This window comes from Telmatherina bonti (assembly GCF_933228915.1).
Source record: "Telmatherina bonti genome assembly, chromosome: 10".
NCBI classification, from domain to species: Eukaryota; Metazoa; Chordata; class Actinopteri; order Atheriniformes; family Telmatherinidae; genus Telmatherina; species Telmatherina bonti.
In genome coordinates, this window is record NC_136628.1 from 9,601,639 (window position 1) to 9,629,628 (window position 27,990).

At 40.3% G+C, this 27,990-nt stretch overlaps 1 protein-coding gene across 1 annotated transcript; it reads right to left on the bottom strand.

The window, feature by feature from the left end:
* Positions 1-27,970, bottom strand: LOC306761960 (AP-1 complex subunit beta-1). The gene is made up of 22 exons (XM_079248297.1): positions 27,863-27,970; positions 25,179-25,233; positions 24,856-24,961; positions 24,604-24,739; positions 24,270-24,515; positions 22,725-22,915; positions 22,372-22,593; positions 20,714-20,834; positions 20,345-20,440; positions 18,788-18,903; positions 18,517-18,682; positions 17,732-17,830; positions 16,101-16,360; positions 12,911-13,103; positions 12,052-12,093; positions 9,196-9,348; positions 7,439-7,584; positions 7,199-7,328; positions 6,274-6,358; positions 4,348-4,434; positions 3,353-3,507; positions 1-1,720 (listed from the first exon to the last, which is right to left on the bottom strand). Exons 2-22 carry the CDS (start codon positions 25,213-25,215, stop codon positions 1,646-1,648), a joined length of 2,862 nt encoding a protein of 953 aa, XP_079104423.1. The 5' UTR covers positions 25,216-25,233; positions 27,863-27,970; the 3' UTR covers positions 1-1,645.
* Positions 27,971-27,990: the final 20 nt, after the last annotated feature.

Here is a 27,990-nt window from a genome sequence, read left to right on the forward strand (position 1 = left end):
TGTACTATGACAAAAACTGATCACTGAATGACAGGCTGACAGCAATGGCGCTTGAAACATCCTATTCTAAAGCAGTATATGAAGTTAGAAGTACATTCTGCATTGTTTACATGTACTTCTACACCAGTGTGTGAAAACAGACTGTACTACAGAGGCAAGCAGATTTAAACCAGGGAAAATCCACGGTGAAGATGACAAAGATAGAATGACAAGGAGCTCGTGCGGGCATGTCTTTTGCATTAGCAGTGTCGCTCACTGAAAAGCCGTTTCTTTGATGAATTGATAGGCGTTGCTTCTTTTGATTTCCAGTGTGATAAGTTTATTTACTACACAAAACACACCATCACTGTACTACACAACAACTGTCTCTAAGGGCCTATGCACTCTGTTTATATAATACCACAGAAAGGCCATCATTAGGTTAGAATAACAATACATCAGTAAAACATAAACTTAGCAACTAAGCTGCACAAATGCTTGGTCCTGCGAGTTTGTTTTGGCTGGTTTACTATAAACTGATATGAAGACAGAAAATATTTAGCACTGAGAGGAAGAAGGGGTTAAACTGGACTTCTGCAGAAATAAGGAAAGTACAAGTGTGGAAGTAAATGCACAATAAATAGGAATGACAATGGAGGTCTCAAGGTGTGTACAGTACATGAGGTGCTTAAAATATTTCCATGTGAAATGAATATTAAAACTGGGAACTGTATTTACATCCTAAACAGCTGCTGTGGTTTGGGATGTGGTTAAACTCGGTCAAGTGCGAAGGGGATTTAGGCCATTTCAAACCTTCTTCTCTGTTTCATTTTAATGTCTCCATTTCGATGTCTCATTACACTGGATGCTTTAAGAGAAACATGGAAGATGTAGTCGAATAGGTCTTAATCTGATCATCTTACTGTTAATGCAGCCATCAAACTCCATTAAACGGAAATGAAACACCAGGCTTGCAAAGTTATACTACTTAGCAAGGCTTTTGCAGCACTTTTTATCTCTAGTTAACATTTTCTCTTTCCAACTTAAAAATTGTACATTAATAATATTTTAGACCTCGAGAGAGGAAAAGGAATGTTTGCATCTATTCATGAAAGACTAAAGATTATACGGTCGTGACAGGAAAAGATGTCCGTAGCTCCTGGTTGCAACATTTTACACATTCAAGGCAAAAGAAACTAAACTATATTGGTATCGTTTTTAAAAAGCAAACCTGGTATAAAAAAATAAACGTAAAGCAGAAAAGCATGCAAAACAAAAGAAAAAAAAAAACAATGGCTGTGTGGAGATGTGTTTCACCATCAGTCACAACATTAAGACACTGAGTTAAGGATGGAATGGTGGACATATTTTTACTGGGAGGTAAACATAAACATGGAGTGGAATTCAAGGATTCAATAATACTAATAAACACCAAATAAAATCCAAAGAAACCATAACAACCACTAGATGAGTTCTCACAATAACTTTGTATGAACTGACATTTATCCTGCCGATTTCTCAGAGGAAAAACACATTTAATATTTCAGATTATTAATCATCCATCGTTTGCTGCTGCGTTTCTCTTGTTCTGGCAGTCAGCTGCAGAGACACTAAATGAAGAAAGGATGATGTCTGTGTAAGCAGAGATGCCGTCCTGCAGGGCACATCAGTTCTTCAGTACGGAGTCATACATCTGGTAGACGTACTGAGACACCTCAGGGGCTCGACATTTCAGAGAGAGCTGTGGAATCAGAGATGACACCGTTACGAAACATCTGGGGTTAAATCTAAATGTGTGGAAAGTTTAGCCGAATGACCAGAAAATAAGAATATCTATCTATTCAGTAAGGAGAATAAGCCCTCAATGTGAGGTCTGTAAGGTCTGTTTGGCTCCACAGAGCCCAGAAGACTCTGGAAATGGAGATTTTTTTTAAAACTATTTACATTTTACTCAGCCTTGTGAATATTTATCAGCCACATGATTTGTCTCATTATTTACTGTATTTGTTGAACCAATTTCAAAGGAACTTAGTGCAAACAAAGTTTTCTCTGCTGTGTCGGTGAAAGAATTCACCCAGCAGGGATTTTGGTTGGTTTTGTACATGAGCAAATATTTCTTTAATCAGACCAATTTCAATCTGATCAGATTCCTACTGACATGTTCACACGGACACCTGAAAAAGTGGTCTGATCCCGTGTTTACATGGTCGCCAGACACGGCTTACTTGTAGAGGAATGTGAGCACTGCAGGCATCTTTTACTTTCTGATGCTCCTTTAAGGGCACATTCACGTCAGACGTTTTGATTCCAATCTGACTCCATTTGCTCGGAAAGTCCGCTTCGCTTGGGGATATATCATTCTAATGGTTTGGCTCGTTTGACCAAAGTGCAGCGTGAACACGATCTCGGTCTGCATGAATACACCCCCCTACAACTGAGCCGAGTTCCCAATTGGACTGAGTCTAGCGGACTATACTGATGTGATTGCACCCTAAGAGAGGCAGCAAACGAACTGTATATAACATCTTTCAGGGGTAGCTGTGGAAGGGAGTCAGAAAGGAGGGCAGTAACATGAATCAAAGGGCCCCAGACCTGAATTCAACACAGGACTGGGCAAATGGAGAAGCTGTTCAACCAAGCAATCTAATTACTCACCCACAGGAACGTTTTGTTACAACAAAACCATTTTGGTCCATTTCCATCTGGTGTTTTTGCTCCAAAGCTAGCTGCAGCTTCAGGCTTAAACTCTTTACACAGACAAGATTCTTCTTTGAACTGGAAGAGCTGTTGTATTTGTTACTGAAAATAATTTGAAGCAAAAAGTGAACATTTGCCTCTAAACAGGCAGTTTCTCACAGCTAACTTCATCGGTTTCAATAGCATGCTCATTAAGAGTGTCACACTCATGGAGGATGTGTGTGTTTCCCTCTCTGTTGCTTCACTACCTTGTCAGCAGTCACACCAGTTTTATAACGCAGTAAACTGTTACTTGTCTGAGAAGTAAAACATAACTCTTCTCCAACGAAAAATGCTTGTTAAAACTAGCTAATCGATCAGTCATGCACATGTCTACATAATACCACCCGTCAAACGAGGCTGAGTTGTTCACATGTCTGATTGGATGCTCAATTATTTCAAAAGTACTCATATAAAATAAAATGAAATAAAATTTTAATAAAAATTGAATAAGTTCAAATGCTAAAAAATAAATTTAAAAAAATTAAAAATGCTAAAAAATAAATATATAAATAAAATAATTAAAATCAAAATCAAAATCAAAATTAAAAAAGAGTTGGTTTTCTCCTGGTGTTGCCAGATGACCATCTAATAATTAAATATTTCAGAAATGAGTTCTACATTTTGTGTGTTGTACCGTGTAATTGGGATTCCCAGGCTGAATGCGAAGCTCAGCCAGGATCCATATTCCATTGGTTAGCTTGAGAGACTGGTAGAGCATGTCCTGGCCTTCCACGTTTCTTTTGGCGATGGTGTAGATGTTGTTATTCTGCAGCTTCCCCGACACTGTGTCTGTAAAACCAGAACCAAGATTAGGTGGCATCTCAACAACATGATACTACCATCTAGGACTAAAGGAAGTTTATTGTCATACCAGCACATATTTACTCATGAGATGCATGGTATTTGGTACCTGAGGTCCCCATGGCTCAAGTGCAGACAAATCCTATACATTCAGACAGGGCTATGCAGAAACTACTCTAATTGCTGAACAAACAGAAACATCAAGCAAACACAACACAGGTTGTTGTCACAAAAAGCACTAACAAGAGCTTATGGAAGAACTAACGCACAAGCTTCTACAGCTAAAAGGATACACCAACTCTATGAGGATTTAATGATCTTAAGATCCCATAAACACTAGCCTACGTCGCTGCTATGATCAGCCAACGTGATTTGTTTGAATCGACAGTGCTGCCAGGATAGCAGTGACACTATTACTGCTAGCTACTAAAAGGAGGAAGAATTAGAGGTGTCAATGAGTTATAAATAAAGAAAAAGTTATCCAAAGACAGGCATGGAGTTGGAAAAAGAAAACAGAGAAGTTTTAGGTCTTTAATGGACTTGTAGCATAGTACTGAGTATTTATCAACATTTCAACAAGGCAGAGGAATTGAATGGTTTTAAAACCAAATTTATATTCACTTAAACCGATAAAAAATGTGTCACTTTGAAATTCTACTATATTTTGCCACAAGAAAAGCAAGCGATGACTGCGCAAAGGTGCAAATGTCTGAAAAATACAACCCTAAAAAGAGTTGCAATAGCAAATCAAAGATATAATAAAAACAAAAGACTGATTTCATTCATCTGCCATAGCATGTGATGCAGCTTGTTGACAACCTTTCCTACCTGCATTGAGATGACACTCTTTTATCTGGTACTGCAGCTCATTTTCATTGGGGATATCTTTCCATGTAGCCAAGAACACCTGTCGCTCTAAAGAAGGTAAAACAAATTATACAGATGAGTAATGAAGACAACTGTTGGAGAGTTTGACAGACAAAAATGATAAAAAACATAAAAACAGGAGTCTTTTAACATATCATTCAAACTGTTGATACGTGTAGAGTTGGGTACCAGTTTGAAATTTTATATGACCCATAAAGCTAGCTGCAGGAATATGGTGCATAAATAGAGAAAATGCATATCTGAGCTACTTAAAGGAACTGAGCCTCCGTAAACCAAACAAAGTGTGCATTTCTTATATAGATCTGTGCTTAACAATGGCAATAGACAGGGTACAGATGGAGAACTACTTGGCTGAATGAGCCGTTAGTTAGAAACGATTCACATGGTAGTGAAGCTGCAATCTAAACAGTAAAAGTCAAGTTACCCATAAACTGCAAACGTACCTCTTTTAAAGCCAAATTTGCAGGAAAGTTACCATTTCCTGGCCAAATAAAGTAAAAGTTACTTAACTTTGACTCTACATCTGAGAATTTAACTGCTTGTGAGATTAAAACATCTTTAGTATGAAATTATGTGCCAATTTATATCTGAATTGGTTCATGAATAGATAGTCACCAGGATAGTCCGGGGGTCTCTTTTCGATCTTTAATAAGTTGCATTCAAACTGCATGTAAATCAGGTGGACCCAACCACATGGACGACAACATATAGTTAAAAAAGTGCTCTCTAGGAGACAATAGTCCCCCAAACAACCGCTGAGCAGTCATGAAAATGCAGAAAGAAGAAGAAAACCTGGGTTCATGATTAGCCAGACATGAGAGAGGAAGTCATCCCTCTTCCGTCGGCTTCTTCGTTGCAACTAAACAGCAAACAACAAAGCCACACTATGAAGTCTCGGGCAGAGACAGCAACAGGTCAGGTACTGACGGGTAACCCGCAAAAAATGCTGTTTTGCAGGTAAAAATTCCAGATTAAATAACACAGCTACACATGTAAGCGGATATTTTATGAAGGCGGTTGAAGGATTTTTTTTTTTCTTACTTTTGTGGACATGACAGGTGCATTGCTTTTTGAACGCAGGACTCGCCTTATTGTCAAGCCTTGTGGGAGTATTTCCAAAGCTTGTGCTTATTGCGAGGAAAGTTCTCACCTCCAGGTCAGTGATTTTTCCACTGCTGGTTATGATTCAGGAATAGAGAACACATGTGAAAGCAGGGATGCTGGATGACATCTGGTTTACGCAACATTCTCCTACTACACGAATAAAGCCGCAAGTGGCAAAATAACAGCCTATAGGGAGGTGGTCTAATGGTTCAGGGTGTTATTATATACGTTTCAAAAAAAAAAAACCTTAAGAGCCATTTCTGCTGAAAATGAACCTATATTTACTTTGTCTTTTCTCTTTTTATTCTAAATGACAACAATGAAAAAACTCACTAAAAAAAATAAAAATAATAATAAGAACGAATAAAGAAAAGATATGTAATGAAGGGAAGAACGTGAGTGAATTCACAATTACTTATTGTGTTAAAGTTTGGGTCGGGTCACGGGTTATATTTTATGAGCCGTTTGCAAGTGAACTGAGACCCCCGGCTTCCATGTGGACCCTGCGTTTTGGTCCGTTTCAGAGTGTGGTGGGTGTTTACACGACGCCGAACGATTCTTACTACCTGTGCAAGTGGACTGAACAGCAGCAGTGTAAACATGCCCTGAGCTGAAATCTGCATTTTTCCATGCCTAACTGTGTTTGCATCATTTAACTCATAACTATAAACATTTTCCAAGCCAGTATTACACAATATGATCACATAAACTATTTATTCCAGCTTCATTGGCCTTGAACGACTTTGTTTAAATCAATCATACCCATTTTTCCATCTTCAACAAAGAATATGTTGAGAGGGATGAGTACGCTGAAGTAGAAGACATCAATGTTGTTCTTTACAGCTACCTGTACAGAAGTAACCAAAGAAGTTTCAACATTAGATATCTTGATTACAATGAGCAATTTAAACAGTTATAAAATGGTACAATAATCATCAGTCCTCTAAATATCCATTATGCAGGGATCATCAACTCCTGCAGGATTGAATGTTTCAGAACTGCAACGCATCCAATTGAAATTAAATGGATCTCCGACAGCTCGTTGCAGAGTTCTGCACAGGTCTGTTCATGATCCTTTCATTTAAACCAGGTGTGTTGTGCTGTGTTGTCAGAGGGACATCCACTACCAGCCTTGAAGAATGGAGTTGGTGATCCCTGGTTTACAGCAAATAAACCCATTTTTAAATGGCGAGTGGTGTAATAATATGATTCATGTGAAATTCGGACATCAACAGCAAAGAATGAGTTGGAAGGAGGATTAGTTGTTGGGAGGCTCAGGGGCTGTTTTCCAGGCTCTTTCAATGTCTTTCAAACTTCTCAGATATTGGCTACTTTTGCATCCATTTTCAGTCCAGCCAATGTGCCTCTCCATTTTTCAGAGGGTCACCCTCTTCATTATGACTGATCTACACATCGTTAACAAAAAAAACCCACCCAACTGGATGGATGAACCGTTTATTGTGTCTGCAAGCAACTTAGCAAAGAACCAAGACATCATCAAGCACTTAACTGGCACTTTGTCGTAAACACAAATCATCAAATTTTTTAAATTGCATTTTATGTCAGCTGTAAGACAAAAGTTTAATTTGCTCCAACAAGATGATTCCTAAAGAAAATTCCATCCAAAATCTTGGCATTAATCAGCACAATGCTGCACGCTATACAGACAGTAAACATACTACTGTACCTGGAGATTATTGAGTGGGTCCATCTTCATGACAGGCCCAATTGTGTTAATAGGCAAAGACACCTCAATACTCTGATTGGGCATCAGTGGAGTGTGAACAGGGAGAGGACTGGTGGGGATCATCCCAAAACTGCATGAAACAATAATTTAAAATATATATATATTAATACTGGTGTCATTCAGCTGCTAAAACTACAAAAGAAACCAAAGAAGACTTTTCTTTTCAGTAAGCTCACTGACCTGTTCTTGTTAAACTGGATAGCAAAGTCAGTCATGTGTTGCAGGGCCTTGTTGGTGAAGGTCATGTCCATGTACATGTGGCCCTGGCGGCGTGAAAAGGTTCCAGAGATCTCCAGTCCCTTTGCTTTTACTGCAGGAAGCCAAACCTGGTAAAAAGCAGCCGTGCAATCAGCTTTACTGATGGTAGATATATATATATATATATATATATATATATATATAAAAAACTATATTAGGTACACATGTTGACTCCCTTGATAATACAAACATCCAATAAGCCAATCACAACGCAGCACCTCCTTGCATTTAGTCATGTTGACTGAGCACCAGAATGAGGAATAAACGGAAATTTAAGTGACTTTGAACGTGACAGGGTTGTTGCTAGTCACAGCAACTCAGGCTTCGCTGAAGCTTAACGCGTAAAAAACCAAAGACTGTGTATAAAAGATGGACAGAGCCTCCATGACGTCACCAGTAGGTTTCTGAAGAGCTGAATTGAAGCTCGATGGGCGGGTCCTACCATCGCCATCTTGGCAGGGGCATGCGTGTCGTCTCGCCCAGAAAATACAAATATGGGCAAAGAGGTGGAGCTGAGAGGGGGGGTGTGAGCGTCATGGTGGATAATTGACATCAAGCGAACTCCGACCTCCCTGTAGCTAAGAGCTTACAGAGCTAACCCGGAGATAACAGGAGGTAACCAGCTAACAGAAGTAGGCGGGCTAAAGCTAAGTCACGTTGTTAACCAGCTAAAAACCGCGGTTGTTCTACGTTCTTCTTACTTGAAGCGGGAGATTGGGTACCTGTCAATCAAAAGGACACACCCCTAAATATGCCAAATTTCGTGATTAAATTACTTTTAAACGAGCTAGTTAGCAAAAAATTCACTCCCCCCACAGTTGTCATGAAGGAAAACCTGACCTATTAAACCTAAAATGGATTTTTGAACCAGGCTGTAAACATGTTTATTTCTGCCGTGAAGTTGGTCTTTTTAACATGGGAATCTATGTGGATTCGCTCTGTTTTGCAGTCCCTAGTGGATGAAGGGGGAACTGCAGTTTTATGCACTTCCGCATAGGCTTCATTTTTAACCGCCGGAGATTGCCGCTTGGTAAAAACCTGGGACATATTTTTTACTTGTTCTGGAGGCCCCAGGAAGATGATGTCATTTTGTTTTCGTAGGCGTGGTTGAAGATAAGTTTTCAACATATTGGGCAGGCAGAACGCTCTTCTTGTTTGGCTCTGAAAAGTATTGTGTGATTCGGACATCTGAGGTGGGCGTGGTTAACACAGAATTGCATTAAGCGGACAGTATGCTGCTTCTGCATTTTTGTTGATACTGGTAAAATGGATTGTTTAACTGAAACAGCTGGTGGTGAAAAAGTACAAAAAACTTTTTATAACCCACCCTGCCATGGACAAAGTTTCTTGTTAAATATGATTTAAACAGTTATCATCACACATAGATATGGCCACCCGCAGTGATTCTCGCCTCGTTGCACACTAAGGTTTTTGTGGAGTATGTACAGACCAGATGAGAAATACATTTCTGCGTTCTTATGGCCTCTTGTGGAGGATGTAACAAGCTTTACTAATAAAAGGGCCATAATGGGCCAGAGGAATGGTTCTTCTGGCCCACGATGGCCATGAAGTTGTTGGCTTGGCAAGCTTAGCCACAGTGCAAGCATGTTTATTTTTACTAATATTATCATTTTTATGGTCACAAATCATTCCTGATTCTCCAAACTGAGTGGACTCACAGCTTTTGGCGCCACGTAGCCTCCAGTGGTGATGGCCATGCCAGTGGAAAGTTCAAACAGGTCGTTGAGGCCGCTGCTAACGGCTGGAGGAGCAGGTGTGGGTGAAGGAGCAAAAGTACTTGGGACAGATGACGGGATGAAGTTTTGGCCCACCTGACACAATCACATAACGTGCAAAAAAAGAAACCCATTCACTTAGGAATATTTATATCGGACAGAATTTCTGGTAACTACGAAAAACCTACAAAACAAATCAGAGTATATTTAGTAATGAAAATGGGAGAGAAAGAAAATCTTAGTGATTAAGAGGAAAACATATTTCAAATTGATCAAGTTTAACATCAATCAATCAACACCCCGAAAAATGTGACCAAAGAAAAAATGGTGAGAGTTGAATTGTAAGGATTTTATGTGGTTTTGTGTGTTTTAGCCCATTAATTGTAAAACCTTTGATGTCAGAATATAGTCTCTGGAACAGAATGTAAGCTTGGCTTTGTATTTAACAATGTAATAATATTAATAATGGAGAAGACTTCTTATTATATTTATAACCATGTGTCACAACAACAGTATTTATTCTGAGATATTAAAATTTCAATAAACTTATTAAATGAATTTTTTGTAAAATGGAAACGGATGGATTGGCTTTTTCTTGGCAATCTCAGTAAAATAATGCAAAAAAACTACACAAAAATCTCATTTAACCATTTTGTTTAGTAGCTTATTGCCTGTCTGGAGTAAAAATGGGAGTCAGACTATCAGAAGCTTAAAGCTGAAATAAGGCTCAACAATATGGCTGATAACTAATACTGCAATATTTTTTGGCTTTAATGCAATATATAACATCTATCTTGATACTTTAAAATATCCTCTTAAACATGGACCATGTCTTTTTTTTTTTTTTTACAGACACCAGCTTCTCTTTCCATTTACGACCTTTTTTTTGTCACATTTTCCTTTCCTTCCTACCTGATGATAGAACCGTCTCACTGCAAATATCAGCATGTGATGCTGATATCTGTATGAATGAAAGCTCGCCACCTTCAGCTAAATTTGTTCAAGTCCGAGTTTAGAGTCTGTCCAGCCAATCCTTCCTTCCTCTGCAGATAAGTGAAGTTCAACTCTGTCACACTTGTGTCTACGTCTTCTACAAAGAATCTTGGTGTCATGGTACACAACCAGTTGACCTTTAAGGTCCACGTTGCCTTGGTTGCCCGATTTTGCCAATTAGTTCTCTGCAGTATCAGGAGGATCAGACCCTACCGGACAGAACACACTGTACGGCTCTTTGTTCAGGCTCTGGTAATTTCACACACCGACAACTGCAATTCTTTACCGGCAGATCTGTGTGCATGCTCAGTTAAACCTCTGCGGATGATTCAGAATGCAGCAGCACGTCTGGTCTTCAACCTGTCCAAAAGAGCTCATATCACTCTGCTGCTAATCACTATTTGCTTCCAGTTGGAGCGCTCATCACATTCAAAGCTCTGCTTCTGCCTTTTAAAACAATGACCCAAACTTATCTTGTCAACCTTCATGCCTTAATCCAGAGCTACACTCCCTCGCCACAGTTACGCTAATCTGCCAGTTAAAGATACCTCGTGTTCCCACCACAACGTGGTGCGAAATCCGTAGCTAGTCTCTCTTCCCCAGTTGTTCCCCACTGGTGGAACTATCAACCGAACTCTGTCCGATCTGCAGAATCCTAGTGTATATTTAGAGCAAACTAATGCTCTAGGTTAACTTTTACTTATCAGAATGAGTTGGAAAGGTTTGTCCAGCTCTTTGCCACAACTCAGCACTAAATAATCTGCGTGTCCTTACGCCCAAGACGATATCTAAAGACATTGTGATTTGTAATTTATCAAAGAGTCTATTGTAAGGGAGGGGAAGGGAACAAAAACAAAATTGCACTGCTCCTAGCACTACATGCCCGGTATGTGACGCACCTGCGTCCAGTGTGTGAGACTCTCAGATGTAAGTCGCTTTGGAGAAAAGCGTCTGCTAAACGACAGTAGAATAGAACCTAAATTACTGTAGAGTAGAAATGGGACTGATTTTGTAAATGAAGATGCAAGAGTGATTTCCTTTGCAGGTGGTTTGTTTGACTCTTTCTTTGGTGCAAGTTGATGTATTTGAAATTGTCTTCCGAGTTGCAGCTGATGCCATTTTAGGTCCATCCATTTTCCATACAGCGTAATCCAGAGAAATTTTTCTGGTGGTAAAATAAATTTGCTGTAGTTTTGCCTTTTCTGGCAGTGTTTTACATGAATATGTTGCAGATCATTGTAAAACAACTGAAGACACATCAGGTATATTCGATATACTGCCCATCCCAAAGGTGTGAAAGAGCCTAAGAATAATGTTCAGTGTCTGCAACTGATGGCTAAGAGTTGAAACGATTAGCCAAGAAACACAGAAGAAGGGCGAGTCAGTCTGGTCCTGTTCTTGATTCTATACACTTCTATTCAAGTTCTGCACAATAACTCATTCATTTGAGTCAAGTGTGTTGCAGCAGGAATGCCTGGAAAACCTGCTGAACTGGGGCCTTGTAGGTCCAAACTGAGTCCAGTAAAGTCAAATGTTCTTGAAACAGCATAGCGACGGGTCCAAAAGAATTAACTGTTTGCTTCTGTGCATCCTACATTGCACCATGTCAACCAGTTACTTCCATACATGATGGACGTTAGGGAGAAAAACAAAATGCTGGGATGACCAACCTGAAAATGGGCTAAAACATTCAAAACATGTGTGAATAAACTATGAATAGATAGCAAAACGAGCTCTGGCTTTAAGAGAGTTCAAATCTGGAAGCATGCAGCATGCAGAGCGGCCAAAGAGAATGGCGTGACTTACTGCTGGACTTCCCCCAACACCTCCGCCCAGGTCTCCCCCCAGCTACAGGAGAGAAGAGGAAAGGCCCCCAAAGACAGCATCCAAACATCATAGACAGACCAAACAAACAAAAACAGAGACAGAGACTTTTTTAGCAACCGCAACCAATCAAGAGAAGCCCTCACTTTCTGGAAAAATATTAACTCTTCAGTGGGTTAACCATCACAAATAAATATGCTAGGAATAATCCAGCCAATCCAGCAGCTTGAAGAAGCGTGAAAAATAAACATTAACAGAAGAAAATACATGGTTACTGTTAGAAATGTCAGGCACAGTCATTACATTTTCATCACGAGTGATTTTTCTTTGAAAACAACAATGAAAAACTAGACTAAGCATCAAATCTGGTGCAAGGACTAAATGGCTTCTGTTACATGACGTTTTTTCATTCAGAATTAATTATTCCAATTTAAATAATTCAAATAAAAGTGTTCTTCTTTGGGTTTACATGGAAATAGTCATTCCGAATAGAGGTTTACATGCAAAACATGTTTATTGGCGCTTACTCAAATCCGCTTTAGATTTGCATAAAACACTTTTCAGCAACTGATGAGAAGAAAGAAAATAGAAACCTGGCATTTATTTAACATTTAATTCATATTCGTTATTTTTATTCTTAATTAAGAGCTTACATGGTCATTTTAATCTGTTTAAAGCAGATTTAACTGTTATTCAGAATATAAACGTGGCCATTAAAATGTGCTTTATATGTTTATGGCCAAACATCTCATTTTGAAGGCACATCTGATCAGATCTGCAGCTGAGTTTAGTTAATTGTGTGTGTGCATTTATATGTGTGTTTATGTGCGACTATGCTCACCAAACTGTCCAGACCTCCACCAAGAAGGTCCACTGCACCCATCTGCATGGAGGAGACCTGTGGAACATTAACTGGAGGCCCCAGGTCCAGGTTCAGGAGGTCACCCAATAGGTCACCCTGGCTGGGGATCACATGTGGTTGGTCCATGGCAGCAGCTGGTCCACCACTTACTGGGCTCTCACCTGTGTCAATACTGTCACAGCAGGACAGAGTGGACAGTAAGTTTAAAATAGTCTAATACCCACAAACAATAACTTCAGGTTGGACAATGTGGGGCTTGGGACTGAAGTCAAAAGAAAAAAGTTCTCATGAGTAAAGGAATCTCAGGTCTAAGTGGATCATTTAGTTCTGAATCAGTGCAGCTGTGTCACATCGTAAGTTCTTCATTTCAAAATAAAACAAGGTTGCTTTTCGACTCACAAACTTTAGTTCAATAAAAAATGTTTTCAATTTAAAACAGAGTTGTATGGATTGCATGTGAACATGTGTACAATTACACACAATGCACTCACACAGTACATGCAGGACAGCTGAGAGAGGCAGCAGCAGCCAATACGTGATTTTTTCATATAAAAAAATCAAAGCATATGTGTGGCGACACTTTGGATTTCAAGAGGAACCCGGATAACACAGCTGAGTAAGACCAAGGCCATCTGGAATGCTTGTCATGTGAAGATTAAATGACTAAAAAGAGGAACCAGCTTAGCTGATGGCAAACTGAGCTAATTATATGTTACCATAATAAAACTACTGACCCAGGCTAACCTGAAGGTTGCAGAGTCCATGAAATAGTTTCCACATCTGAGAGAGCCCAGACAATACATGTATAGAGCTTTCATTATAAAGACCTTCAGCCCTAAAGCCTGTTACATCCTCCACGAGAAGAACTTTGTTCTTGCTCTAGAGGCGGCAAGAACAAAAAAAATTTAAAATTTCATTTTTGTCAGGTCCATTCATCCTCCACGAGAAGCTTCGTCTGCAACGAGGAGGGATCACTGCAGCGATGTCTGCTTTTATGTGCAATGAGCCTGGTTATTTCGTCCACAGCAGGGCGGTTTGTGCACCTAGCTGGGTCAGTGTGTTTTTATGTCAAAAGCTGTAAAAATGTTTGTACTTTCTCACCACCTCAATCAGCTGTTTTATCAAAACAATCCAACAAAATTGTACCTAAGCATTGTAGCCTTTTAATATCACAATCTTTATTAGGGGTGGGATTTTTTGCTTCACAATTTTAGAATAATTTTTTTTGTTGATTTTTTTTAAATAAATAAAAATTATCCATTATAAAATTGGTCATTTTTATTGTTTTTATTGATCTTTTTACTAGTCTTCTTGGGCATCATAGCAGCAGAATGATGGTCTGGCTACTGCAATGTTTTTTCCTCATTGAAATCAAGAAAAAAAAAAACCGAGAAAAAAAAAAGTTTTGTACATTTTTTTCGTTTTTAATCCACAAATCGAATCGGGAAAAGAGCACAGCCCTAATCTTTGTATAATAAAAAAAAAAAAAAAAAAATCTGTTTTGCTCCTGTTTGTTTCTAGGTGCCTTATAATTCATTCAGGATAACTTTATTGTCTGGAAGGCAACAACAGGTAATTCCTTTCATTGATGATTTACTGACATTAGTTCTGTTGCCTCCAGAGTCTCAAAACCTCAGCAGTCAAGTGAACAGGCCGGTGCAGCTGAGCAAGCAGTGACGGCGTTGAGAGCGTGCCAGTTACAGCCACGAGGGCATTTAGGACACATGCATGTCCACGGTGGACTGATCGGCTCTCATGAGAGGGATTCTCTGCTTGCAAATACGGTGTTATTCCCTCACAGTGCAGAAATGGCTCCTCACTATGTGTGTTTCCACTTGCGGGTCCTAGTTTGCACGCTCGTATCATGTACATGTGCCCGGTGTTTATTGTGCGCGCCTCTTTTGGAACCACATAAACACTATGGAAACAGTTCTTCAACAAAATGACATGAACAAATTGACGGCATTTTCTTCTCGGGGCCTCGAGAACAAGAAAAAAGTTCTTGCTTCTTGTTAATGGTGGAGTGGTCTATCAAGAATTTGTTAAACTCAATTTTTTGAAATTGAAAATTTGAAAACAGAAAAAAGTAGCCCAGAAAAACGCTGTTTCAGAAAAAGTGACATTTAAGACTCGATTTAGTCTACTTACAAAATCCATCAGTAAATCTGCTCATTGTCACATAATTTCTGCTCTTCGGTTTCAGAGAGGATGAGTTATAAAATGACTAAACCAATACTGGAACACAGACTAGTGAGAGACAGGCTCATAGACATAAATACATGTAGTTTTTTAGGCTAAAGTTAACGCAGCTGTTGACTAACTGCACCAGTGTAGCATCAGTAACCTCACCTTAGCTGCTGGATGACGTAGCTACATGTGTAGGGACATTTGTAACTGTAAAAGCAGCATCACAGGGGATTTAGAAGTGGGTTTACTCAATGCTGACTGAAAAAGAAGTCTGTATAGCTGCGTATACCCTGGACCACTGCTTCTTGTGGAGGATGGAACAAGCTTCACATTATTGTCAAACAACTGCAGACACAGTTGTGCAAGAGTTGAACAGAGAAACACAAGTCCTGGTGCTTCATTCAATGATAGATGTTACCATGTAGGAATCAAGTGATTGTTCACATACACACACACACACACACACACACACACACACACACACACACACACACAGATTTAGCTTATTTTAAAACACACTACCAAAAGATTTACGTTTAGTTTATGAAAAACATTTAACTACACATCTAAGCCGACCTGTTTGGCTTTGTAAGGGTGTGCGTGTTTAGACTCCAAGAGTCATGTTTGACAGAGAAAATGCCACATTCAGGAAGCGCCACTGAAGCTGCTGTTTTATGCAAATGTATTTAAAGCATTTCTACTTTATGGACATAAAAAGGTTATCATGCTCATATAATCATTTATGCTTATTGATGATGCATTTTGGTGCTTGGAGCTGCAGTGTGTAATCTAGTCAAACTGAACTGTAGACATGGTCAGATCCAACCCTAAAGCAAATGCTACTGGCACCAGGTGAAAGTTGTACATCATGATGATGCCCTGCAGGTTGAACAGCAGGTAAAAGAGTGAAAAAAAATCAATCATTATGACTGGGATATAGGAGTGGGACAAAGACGGTAACAAATGAATGTTTGTGCCTGACCTGCTGTGCTGAACAGGAAGGTGTTTCCGGTGGATTCCATGGCTTCCCTCCACAAAGGCGCTGGGTGGTTTGTGATAGACCGAGGCCAGGGAGCCAATGTGGCAGATCAGCTCATCCAGCAGGGTGGGCTCAATCAAGTCCGTCTCCTCTGAGATCAATGGCTTTTCCGACAACACTACCTCTTTGGCGGTCACGGGGTCGGTCGACAACAGGCGCCAATAAATGTAGCCCCTGTCACGGAGGTCAGGGTTGTCAGAGTCCTAATGAAGGACAAACGACAAAGAGATAAAAAAATTAGCTGAAAAGGTCAAATCAAACCACATTATAGTTATATTTATTGGAAAGTCGAAGAACCTAACCCACTTCTTTGCCACAAACTTTATGGTATTAATTCTTTGTATTATAACATAGGTGATATTATTGGGTGGGAAGGGAGTAAACAAAAAAACAAAACAAAACAAAACAAAACAAAAAAAAAAAAAATCATAAACCCCCCCCCTAAAAAAAAACCCCGTAGCACTTCATGGGAGGATCTGCATCCAACTGTTACTGGACAGTCCACTAGCACCTTCCTTTGATGTCCTCTACTGTCTGATTTAGTGTTTGTGTTGTTTTCACTCTCATATGTAAGTCGCTTTGGCTAAAGGCTTCTGCTAAAGGACTGCAGAATAGAATAGCATAGCATTTCTTGAGCACTTTTCATGCCACGGGGATGATCCTCACACACACAGCAACCCCCCCCCGATCCAGATAAACGTCGGACTTGATGCTGATGTGAGGAAACGATATCGAGGGATCCATCCACACAAGGAGCCAGTCCCTGCATGCTCATAGGGACCATCGCCACGGCAACTACCCAACTCCCAGGCAGCCAAGGGCCCACCCCACAGCCGTAAAGCTGCAGTGCTGGACCCGGTACCACCCAAACAGGAGCAGTTGCCATGGCAACAGTCCCCAGACCAAACAGACAGGGCCCCCCAACATGGAGGATCCCAATACGGGAAACACTGGAGTTAAAAACAGAAGTTAAATAACCTTAAGAAACAGTCAGAAGAAATAAGAGCAACAAGAATAAAAATATATATAAAAGGACTTCACAATAAATAATGTGATAAAAAGACAGAAAATAAACCCAGTCTGGAGGTTGGACTCTGAAATAGTGAAAAGGCCAATCCACCAGCTGCGCTGTATGTCTGGAAAATTTCTGCCAATAACGGTTAAGCAATCTGTCGCAAACTGTACGACGCGGCTAACTGCAACAGGAAGTAAAAATCACGATGATGTTGATTGTTGAAAACAAGGTTCGAGAGATGCTCTTCAAAACTATCGGCCTGATCTATTGTTCATGCTCTTGTTTGAATGAATGACTCTAGCGACCAAGTCAACATTCGACTCACTCACGCAACACGCACCAACACATGCTGCCTACGTGTCAAACAAAAGCTAGGAACGCATGGCAGCCATGATAGGTCTGTGGACATGTTGCTAACAGCAAGTACATCCCAGCCCTTAGAAAGCCGATGTAGGAGCTTCAAAACACAAATAACAGGTCTGTGTAGGAGCAGAAACACAAGCAGCAATATCCAAAAATGAAAGCTCATTGAGTTGTGAGTCTTCAGAGCAAAACACACCTGAGTGGCCAAGCTGAGGACCTGCTGCACCAGTTCCTGGGTCTCCGATGGCTTCTTAAGGAACAACTTGACGATGGCAGTCAACAGAGTGAGCTGGACCTGCAAGCAGAAGCACAAACTTTATTAATTAAAAGCCCAGCTACCTTCCATTTATCCTTGTGGGAGAAGCGAAGAATGGAAATAAAACAGAAATAAAAGAAAGTGAGGTTGACTTATAGTGGATTCTTGTGCAAAAGACTGAAGAACAGATCACCTGCAACAGAAACATCTTCAGTATACACAACAACCTTTAAGGAAGTATTTAGTCACAGGTGTCCCTGTCATTCAATCGACTGAAATCTTTCAGCTTTAACTTTAAAAAGATTCTGCCTTTAACATTTTTAAGTTTACATGTCGTCTAAAAGTCTACAAACCTTACAAATATCAGATACACTATGTATGTCAGAAAAAAGGCAGGAATTGTCCTTTAAATGCAGGTAAATGGCGTTCCAGTCCTGCTTCTCTTCTAGGTAATCAGAAAAATGCAAATTTCCCTTTTAATCCTATGGAAATGCAATATTTCATAATGTTTACTCAATGCACTGACTTCCTATATAGAATATAGAAATGTTGTAGACTGATTTAAGTCTCTGGGGCCATTTCTCAGACCCTGTTATACTACTTCTTTTGGAAAAAAAGAAGAAAGAAAAAAAAAAAAGCTCCTTTCCACCTGCATTTAATCATCTTTAAAGCCATGAACTGTTTGGTTTTCTTGCTCAACTGTTTTGGTTTTCTGAGAAGCTCACCTGGGTGCTCTCATCGTGGAAGCCCTCGAGGAAACTCTCCAGCAACTCGTCAGCATTGTCGATCCTTTCTGCATACTCTCCCACAATCCAAATCATGGCAGCTCGAGCATCGGGCTCATCCAGGGAGTCGAGATTCTCACACAGAGTGGCGATGATGCTTTCATACCTGACATCAGAAGGATGAACACACATTAATCAAATTCATCCCAAGCATTGATTAGTTATTGGTGTTTACGGAGCTGCTTTTAGGGACTCAAAAGAGGAAACATACTTGTTTGGGTACTTGCGGAAAATGTCTCTGATGACTACAATAGCCTCCTGAACCACGTAGTTCACCTTTGTCTGGATCAGGTCCAGCAGGGTGCTGACACAGCGCTCAGCAGATTGCTAAGGAAGGGCAGGAAACATCTCAGCATTACATGTGATAAAGAGTCATAACACAAGTCATTGTTTCAGCATGGTAAAATTGGGCCCGATATGTTATCAACAATAAGTAAAACTGAAAGCAGTTATAACACAGTGGAAGTCTCCGGAGCAGCGTCCTCTCTGGACAACGCCATCCCGGCCCAAAATGCAAATTTTGTTCGAAATTCATTAAAATATTTACTCTTATTTCGGACTGTGTATAGAGTGCTGGGATTATTTGAGTTATACTATGAGCGATATTTACTGAATTAAAAATATGTACAGTAAATAAGCATTTTTCAGGTAAGTTTTAAAAATTCCTGTACGCTAGTAATGAAAATAATCTTGGCCAAACTTTACAAGGTCTGTCGAGAAAATGACTGTAGCAAGTCTGCTACGGTTACATGGTGTTTTTTCATTCGGAATTATAATTCGACAATAAATAATTCAGAATCAACGTATTCTCCTACGAGTGTACATGAACATAACAATTCTGAATGAAGGTGCACGTGACGTATGACGTACACCGGAAATAAACAAAGTTAGCTCCCTGCTTCTCGTCTTTTCAGTTGTAACTTGTAAAAACTACATAATAAGTACCAGTTTCACCGCTATTTTTATTATAAATGTGAAGTAGCAGCTCAACACCAGCATACTACTTCACTTTCTGCAGCAACTGAGGAGGAGAAGAAAGATAGACCACCGAACACGGGAGGCAAAACAACGCGCGTCATCGGGACAGGATAAGGTAACGAGCATGCTCAGAACGACCGGAATTAACTTAGAGCGGGGTAATGACTGTTTTCAGAGCAACCCTTAGAGTGTAATTAGAGTGTAATTAAGGTTTAATTAAATTTAATTCCAAATAGAAATTAGCATTAGAAGTTAAGTGTTTGTCATCAGTTTAAAGCGGAATTAACTTTTATTTGGAATTAAACAGGAATTAAAACTCCCATGTAGACATAGCAACCAAAGTGAACTAGTCCAGAGATCCACATGTTTTGTATACACCAGGATCACATCTTCTTCTTGTTGCTGTCAAACAATTCAGACTAGAAGTTGCAGCATGAGACGTGTTTGCAAAAATCCAATGAATACATCCTGCAAATCTAAGCTTTGTGGGACAAACAGCTGATTCTGTTTTTTTTGTTTTTTCTTTAGTAGCTGGAGAGGAAAAAAGGTCCTGTCACACACCAACTTGGGTGGGTGAGTGTGTGTGTGTCTGGTTGTTTTTTTCCAAAACATCAGAACTCCTAAGCTGTTATGTCAAAAACATCTGAAAAAAATGTGGGATGGTCAAGAGGAGGTCTAGCATGTTCAAAATAATATGGACAATCTCTGATCAATATTTGAGCAATTAAAAATCATAATGTGATTTTTTTCCAAGGAAAACTAGTTTTAGGAATACTACTGGGATTCTTACCTCCACTTTGATGGCACAACGACCAATGGCGCGCACAGCTTTGCGCACAAAGTCGACATCTACCTCTGTGGCGTATTCCTTCAGTTCAGCCAAAACCTGCAAAAAAAATGTTCCCCAAGCTCAACCATTATCCAACCAGTGTCTTTTCAGCTTGGTCCTACAAGGGCCGGAGTCCTGCAGGTTTTCAGTGTATCCCTGCTTCAACACACCTGACTCATATTAAATGGATCCAACAGCCTATGAAGTTGCACACATCGACTTTGGGTACAGGGATACGTGGAAAACCTGCTGGATTGCGGCCCCTGCAGCCCTTATATAACAATCATCCTCATCACAAAGATCCTGTGTTGCTGCATTTCACCAAGGTACCTGAGCAATGTTGGCCTGGGAGGCCAAGCGGATCATGATGTCCAGTTTCTCTAGTTTCACATAGATGGGGTCGTTGTATTTAACGAAGAACACCTTGATCTCCTGCTTCAGGATCTCAGGCCTGCACACATTCAGAGTGGTTTGAATATAATGACTGTATTCCTCAAAACAGCATCTTTTTATTGAAGCAACATTCAGTTTTTGCTGTTATATTAAGTAATATATGTATATTTTCTGGTTGTTTCTAAAGCTAATGTGCAAATAAAAGATAGCTAGTGTTCCCAGCACAACATGGTGCAAAATCAGTAGCTACTCTTTTCCTCTGTTGTTCCCTATGATGGAACAATCAACCAAACTTAAATACTTTTAAGGACAAGTTAAAGACTCGGCTGTTGAAGGAGCATTTCTGCACTCTTCTACTCATCAGAATTAGAAAGATTTGTCTAGCTCTTTTGCAAAACTCTGACACTGAATCAGCTGCATGCTCTTAAGCTTGTTCCATCCTTCACAAGAAGCGAGAACTTTTTTCTTGTTCTCGAGGCTCCGAGAAGAAAATGACGTCATTTGTTCTCGCGGACGTGTTAGAAGACAGTTCTCGACACATTGGGCTGGCAGAACTTTTCTCTTTCGGCGCTCCGAGAAGTATCGAGTGATTGGTCGGACATTTGAGGTGGGCGTGGTTAACACGGAGAAAGCACAAAGCGGAGTGGCTGCTTTGTGTTTTTGCTGTTGCAGGTAAAACAGATTGTTTTAATATAACAGCTGATGGAGGTGGTGAGACAGTATGAACATTTTTACATGTGGCGTTAAAACACTCGGACCCAGCCGCGTGCACGACCCGCCCTGCCGCGGACGAAGCTGCTCGTTAAATATGAAACTAGAAAAGTTAAAGAATCCTTTAAAAAAAATTCCTGGATACAAACGATGATCCGGATCACCACCAAAACTTAATCAGTTCTTCATAACAACCTGGTCGGCGGAGGTAACAACCGGGTTGATTGCACATAAAAGCAGACATCGGCCCCCGCAGTGATCCCTCCACGCTGCAGACGTGCTCATGGAGGATGTATGGACCTGAAGTTTTTTCTTGTTCTTGCAGCCCCGAGAGCAAGAACTCAGTTCTTGCTTCTCGTGGAGGATGGAACAAGCTTTACACCCAAGAGGATATTGGGTGATAAAATCATATTTAGACATAACAAGACTAATGTAGGGAGGAGAAACAACAACAAATGGACTCCCTCTGGCAATACAAGGCAACTCCAGCGTCCAACTGGACTCACAACAGTCTGACTACCACTTAAGTTATGATGCCCCGCCCTGTTTCATTTCTTGCTTATGTTGTTCTCACTCTCAGTTAAGTAAGTTGTAAGTCGCTTTGGAGAAAAGCGTCTGCAAAGCGAATAAACAGAATCACAGCTCAATTTAAAATGTGTGCTTGTTGGGAGACTAGTAGGGTAAATGACACTAAAGGATACTCTTTATAATGTACTAAGCTCAAAACCTCCTCCTGAGACTCACCAAGAGTTAGAGATAAACATCCTAGCAGCTGAAGCTAATGCCTTGTTATAATGTGTTTGGTTCGAAACAAATTGCAATGTGCTTAAATTCTTCTGCAGAGCAACAATATTGACAAAGCATCTGCAGTTCTGATCACGGACCTCTTCTGGACAATGAGGTTGATGTTCCTCAAAGCCACATACTGGACCTCCGGCTCTCCAGACAGCAAGGTAACCAGCGGGGGGGATAACTTCTTTAGCAATGTGTTGTAATAGTCCGAGTCTTTAGGCAGAAGCTCCAGGAACTTCATCAGGACCTTGACAGCTGACAGGACCACCGCTGAGTTGGCATGAGACAGGCGGGGGGTGACACGCTCACAGATGCTTTGAGACAAGAGCAGATGGCAGTCAGTAAAAGAGAAGATGACATTTCTGAGCACTAATATTCCAGAAAGTGGGGAAACATAGCGACAATTGTTGGGTTTTACTTAATCACAAGATTAAGTGAATGATACCTTTGGGCCTCACGTTCATCCTTGGGATTATAGTTGGACAGGCAGTCCAGGATGAAGATCTGACCCCACTCTGTGCACTCATTGAGGGCCGTCAACAGCTTGTTGATGTTCTGGGGATTCAGGTCCAGCAGGTTGCTGTTGGGGTGAGACTCACTGATCTCTGACAGAGCAGCAACGGCATTGGCCACAACCTTTAGAGCAGAAGTAAAAACATTTTATCATTTGGGGGAAAAAAAAGGAAAGTTTTGCTCATCAAGCTATGCTAATCCACAAAAAAATACCTCACTATACTTTCTGTTAAACCAGTGATCCTCACTGTTAATTCAACAAGAGCTGTACTCAATATACAAAGACAATAGGAGAGCTGCCCCCCCCCCAAAAAACGTTCCCACTATAGACCGTATATGAAAGATGGACGGAGCCTCCGGCGGTTAAAAGTGAAGCCTATGTGGAAGTGCATAAATCTGCAGATCTCTCCTCATCCACTAGGGGCTGCAAAACAGAGCAAATCCCATAGACTCCCATGTTAAAAAGACCAACTTCACAGCAGAAATAAACATGTTTACAGCCTGGTTCAAAAATCCATTTTAGGTTTAATAGGTCAGGTTTACCTTCATGACAAATGTGGGGGGAGTGAATTTTTTGCTAACTTGCCCGTTTAAAAGTAATTTAATCTCTGAATTTGGCATATTTAGGGGCGTCTCCTTTTGATTGACAGGTACCCGATCTCCCGCTTTAAGTCAGAAGAACGCAGAACAACTGCGGTTTTTAGCTGGTTAACAACGTGACTTAGCTTTATCCCGCTTACCTCCGTTAGCTGGTTAGCTCCAGTTATCTCCGGGTTAGCTCTTAGCTACAGAAAGGTCGGAGTTCACTCGATGTCAATTATCCACCATGACACCCACAGTCCCCTTCTCAGCTCCACCTCTTTGCTCATATTTGCATTTTCCTGGGCGAGACGACACGCGTGAACCCTGCCAAGATGGCGATGGGAGGAACCAGCTTTTATTTACAGTATATGGTTCCCACGCTACGTATCCTGCTACGTTGCCAAATCAGTAAAATTCAGCTTTTTAGCAAGGAATGGTTATCTGAAATATTGCACAGAGTAACGACATACTTATGCAACAGTATTTGGTGAAAATATGCTTCCGGAATGTGGGTGTTTCTTTTTCAGAGCTACTGACGGAGCAGCTCTTTGGCGGAGTTTGGTGCAGCTGAAATCAGCCAAAACTGGCAACTCTGCCAGGGTCAGTTAGGGCCGTTAGGACAGCAAAGTTTCTGCAAGCAGCCTGCAGCTCTTGTTTGTGGAGAGAACTGCACCGTTGAGGATCGCTATGACTTGTTTAGATCGCATTTTCAGAAAGCCAGAGGCTGCTTCACGAGCCGCACGTCAAGAGTTGGTGAGCCGCATGCAGCTCGCGAGACGCGCTGTGAGGAACACTGCGTTAAACCGACAAGAGATGAACACGAGCTTCATTTCTGCTTAACTTCCTATGACTTTCGTTTCATTGATAAGAACAAGGCTATTTGTGGACCACCTACCATGGGATTCGAGTCAGCAATAAGATCTCTCAGGGAGTCCAGAAAACCCTGGTCCTCCACCATCTGAGCATTGATGTCATGCAGTTTAGCCACACAAACAGCTGCCGTCTTCCTCACATATGGGTCCTCATCCTTGAGGCACTTCCTCAGCGGCTCACACAGGTACTCTGTGATCTTGTCCACTCGGATGCAGCCCATGGTCCGGACCGCCAGAGCCCGGATCAGAGGGTTGGGGTCCTCACAGTCCTGCATTTCAGGACAAAGGGAGATTTTTCAATTAGCTCTAACTGCTGATCTGCTCATTAAAACTTACTGACACAATGTAAGGCCTCGCCTTGACAAAGCTGTTCACTGCCATGATGGCCATGTCAGGCTGGCTTTTGGCATAGTTCATCAAGTAGAGGTAGACCAACTTCTTCAGCTCCAGGTTGTCAGTCTGCATGCAGTTAACCACGTCTGGGAACAATGAGCTGACAACATAACAAGATTTACAGTCAAAGCTGATTCTTTTACCTCACATTACCTTTCAAAGACATCAGGAAGGTTGTGTGTTTATTGAGTTACAAAGATGAAATTTTCTGTGTACCTGACATCCTTGCCGACAGTCATGGCAGCGATGACCTTCTTTACTGCTTCTTTTCTCTTCTCCTTCTTCTCATTGTTCAGTTCTGCTTTCAATTCAAAGATCTCTCCTGAAGGATGAATCACACCAAAAGTTGAAGGCAGCACAGTCTGAATACTGTCACGCTCAGTAAAGTTCGACCGTTACAATCTTAAAGCAACCTAAATAAATTAAATCATGCTTTTGATAAACTAAAATGTTTTACTATACAAAGGGAAATTATTTAGATCTGCAGGGTTTATTTTTTTCTTACCAAGGGGTCATTATAATAAAACTTCTCTACTCACCTTTTTTGTTTGTTGTGAAATATTTGGAGTCTGTCATGATTGTGGTCCTTTCAGTCTATAAAAATGACCAAAAAAAAAAGACTTATTAGCCTTTTGTTAACACTGCTTATTAATCACATGTCTGTCATGCAATCATGTGGTCAATTTGAAAAAATAAATTCAACAAGATTGTTTAACCCAACATTTCTTTGTCCAGTATTTCAAGGCCTTTTCATTAACATAAATTATTGTAATGGCATATTATTATTGTCATCTAACTTAAACATAAAATAAATGTATATGGGACTGACTTGTTTTAGAAGATTTACGCATTTTTGCAGAATAAGAAAAGAAGTTCTAAGTACAATTTAGCCTTTCCTTTGACCTATATACAGTATGGTACATAACATATGGAATTGTATGGCATGCATGTTTGTGTATAAATTAAACACTTGCCATTAGTTAATCTTACACTGAAGAATGTCTGGTACACTGGTGGGGGTTTTTTTCTGTATGTCTACTGTGTATGATAAGTGTGCCATGTGAGGTCTGGTTTGTCTTCATTTAATTCATTTTCATTCATTCATTTATTCAGGGAACCAAGCCAAGCAGTTACAGTAAAATAGTTAGTACAGAAGCATTTAGGAGGATCAAGAAATCATCTTTCCAATAATTTTAGAAGACGTCTACCTTGCTAGGTTTGCCCCACTCAGTGGAAAATGTTGTTTGGGGTGAAAATGTGTGGAACCGACAGGTTTTCTGCCGAAACCGCTGACCACACAAGTTCCCAGAACAAAAGTCCTAAATATATTACTAATCATTTAAATTCTCATATGCAAACACCTCCAAGCTCCAACAAATATTGTGTTAGCACCACTGTAATAACATAGTAGCCACTTGCCCTAAGGGGGGACAGTTGGGAAAATTAAGTCTGGAAAAATGAACGTGGCTTCACAACTATGGCAAATTACAGTGAAATAGGCTTTTTCCATAATCCCAGTATCTGCTTCCAACTTTCTGGCAACTTTTACTGCTACTGAATAAACGTGTTGTTCTTTAGGGCAAGGTACATTACGAAACAATATTAGCGTTTTGTCTCAGTTTGTGTTCTTGTAGGTGCTCCTGGCTAAGCCTGGCCATCACACCACTTCCTAACTCACCTTTATTCAACACCTTAAGGATGAAATGGAACAGAAAATGTGAGCAAAGCATCATCAGCATCAACACCAATAAATCAGTCAATCTATAGTTTTCAGAGCTTAAATGTGAAAAATCTTCCCAGAGTTATGAGGGCATCAGCTAGACATGTTAACACACGCTGGTGACATGTTCATCAGGCATTTTACACATTTGTCCAGACAAATAATACAAATCCTTAAATGTGTTTCTATAACAGTGTTGTTGGTCTTGGGTAAATGTTCAAATTGGCAGGTAGAAGCTTGACTTTGCTAAGTAATATGAAGTAATGGAAACTTATGAAGCAAGGAAAGATAAAGGAAAAAAACGTTTGTTCTTATGTAACTCATTTCTAATTTGTGTGTGTGTGTGTGTGCCTCTGTGGATCCCTTAGATTGGTTTGATGAGTGTTTTATGTGTTTCACTCCTAATTAAAAGCAAGAAAAATTACTAGGAATAGGAAAAGCCATTCATACATTTTTTTTTTGTTTTAAATCTACAAAAATCAACTATATGTGATTGTGAGAATCGCAATTTAAATCGAATCAGCACCCAAAAAATTGGGCATAAATTCTATATTTTTACATGTGAAGGCAGGTTTTTAACCTTGTTTTATTCTTACTTTTTATTTTGTAAAAAGTACTACTCATTCATTTTCCGAACCGCTTATTCCAATTCAAGCTGGCTTTGGGCGACAGGCAGGGTACACCCTGCTCGCCAGTCCATCGCAGGGCCACACAGAGACGAACAACCACACCCACGCTCACACTCACTCCTAGGGGCAATTTAGAGTGACCAATTAACCTAACATACATGTCTTTGGATGGTGGGAGGAAGCTGGAGTACCCGGAGAGAACCCACGCATACACGGGGAGAACATGCAAACTCCACACAGAAAGGCCACTGACCAAACCAGCCAAGGATCGAACCAGCAACCTTCTTGCTGTGAGGCCACAGTGCTAACCACTGCGCCACCGTGCAGCACACTTTGTGCTACTTTTCTATGAAAAGTGCTATATAAATAAACTGATTGATTGATTGATGATAAGAAATAAAATAACATACTAAACAACTATATGACTCTGCGCTTAATGTATTTAAGGGTGATAATGTAAATCGGTGACATTAAAAGTAGGTTTCAGGGCGTGACATGGTTTGACTTTAATAAAACGTTAATTTAGCCACAATTAACCCAAACCACTGCATTTCCACGTTGCTACATTAGCTACAAGCTAACACTAAAAATCCAGCATTTCTCCAGCTAATGACAGTGAACTATAAATCATACTTGGTATGAAAATTAAAACTAAATAACCCGCTTTCTGTCAGAAGTGAATCGTTATCTGAAAGCATTGTGGGGAAATATGAAAGAGGATCAAAATGAACCACGGCCCAGTTCCCTTTGCTACTGACAGCTGATATGCTAATGCGGCTAAACGCTACGCTGCTCGGCTGACTGATCGACACAGAATCAGACAAAAACAGAAGGAATGTTATCAATTACATTGAATGAAAGACATCTAAAATACCTAGCAAAGTGTGAGTCGGCGGGAGAATATTCCTATGGGTACAAGACGCAGCTTGGTTCTTTGCTTGGTTGGAGAAAGATGGAGAACTAGATGTGGTGGTGCGTTCACTGCAATCGGAAATTGGATAA

Bases quoted from the DNA above. Each gene is read 5' to 3' on its own strand.
- LOC306761960 (XM_079248297.1), bottom strand. From the start codon at position 25,215: ATGACAGACTCCAAATATTTCACAACAAACAAAAAAG. The intron at 24,962-25,178 runs GTGAGTAGAGAA...TTCATCCTTCAG, and splicing joins TTTCACAACAAACAAAAAAG to GAGAGATCTTTGAATTGAAA. The intron at 6,359-7,198 runs GTACAGTAGTAT...ACTTCTGTACAG, and splicing joins ACCCACTCAATAATCTCCAG to GTAGCTGTAAAGAACAACAT.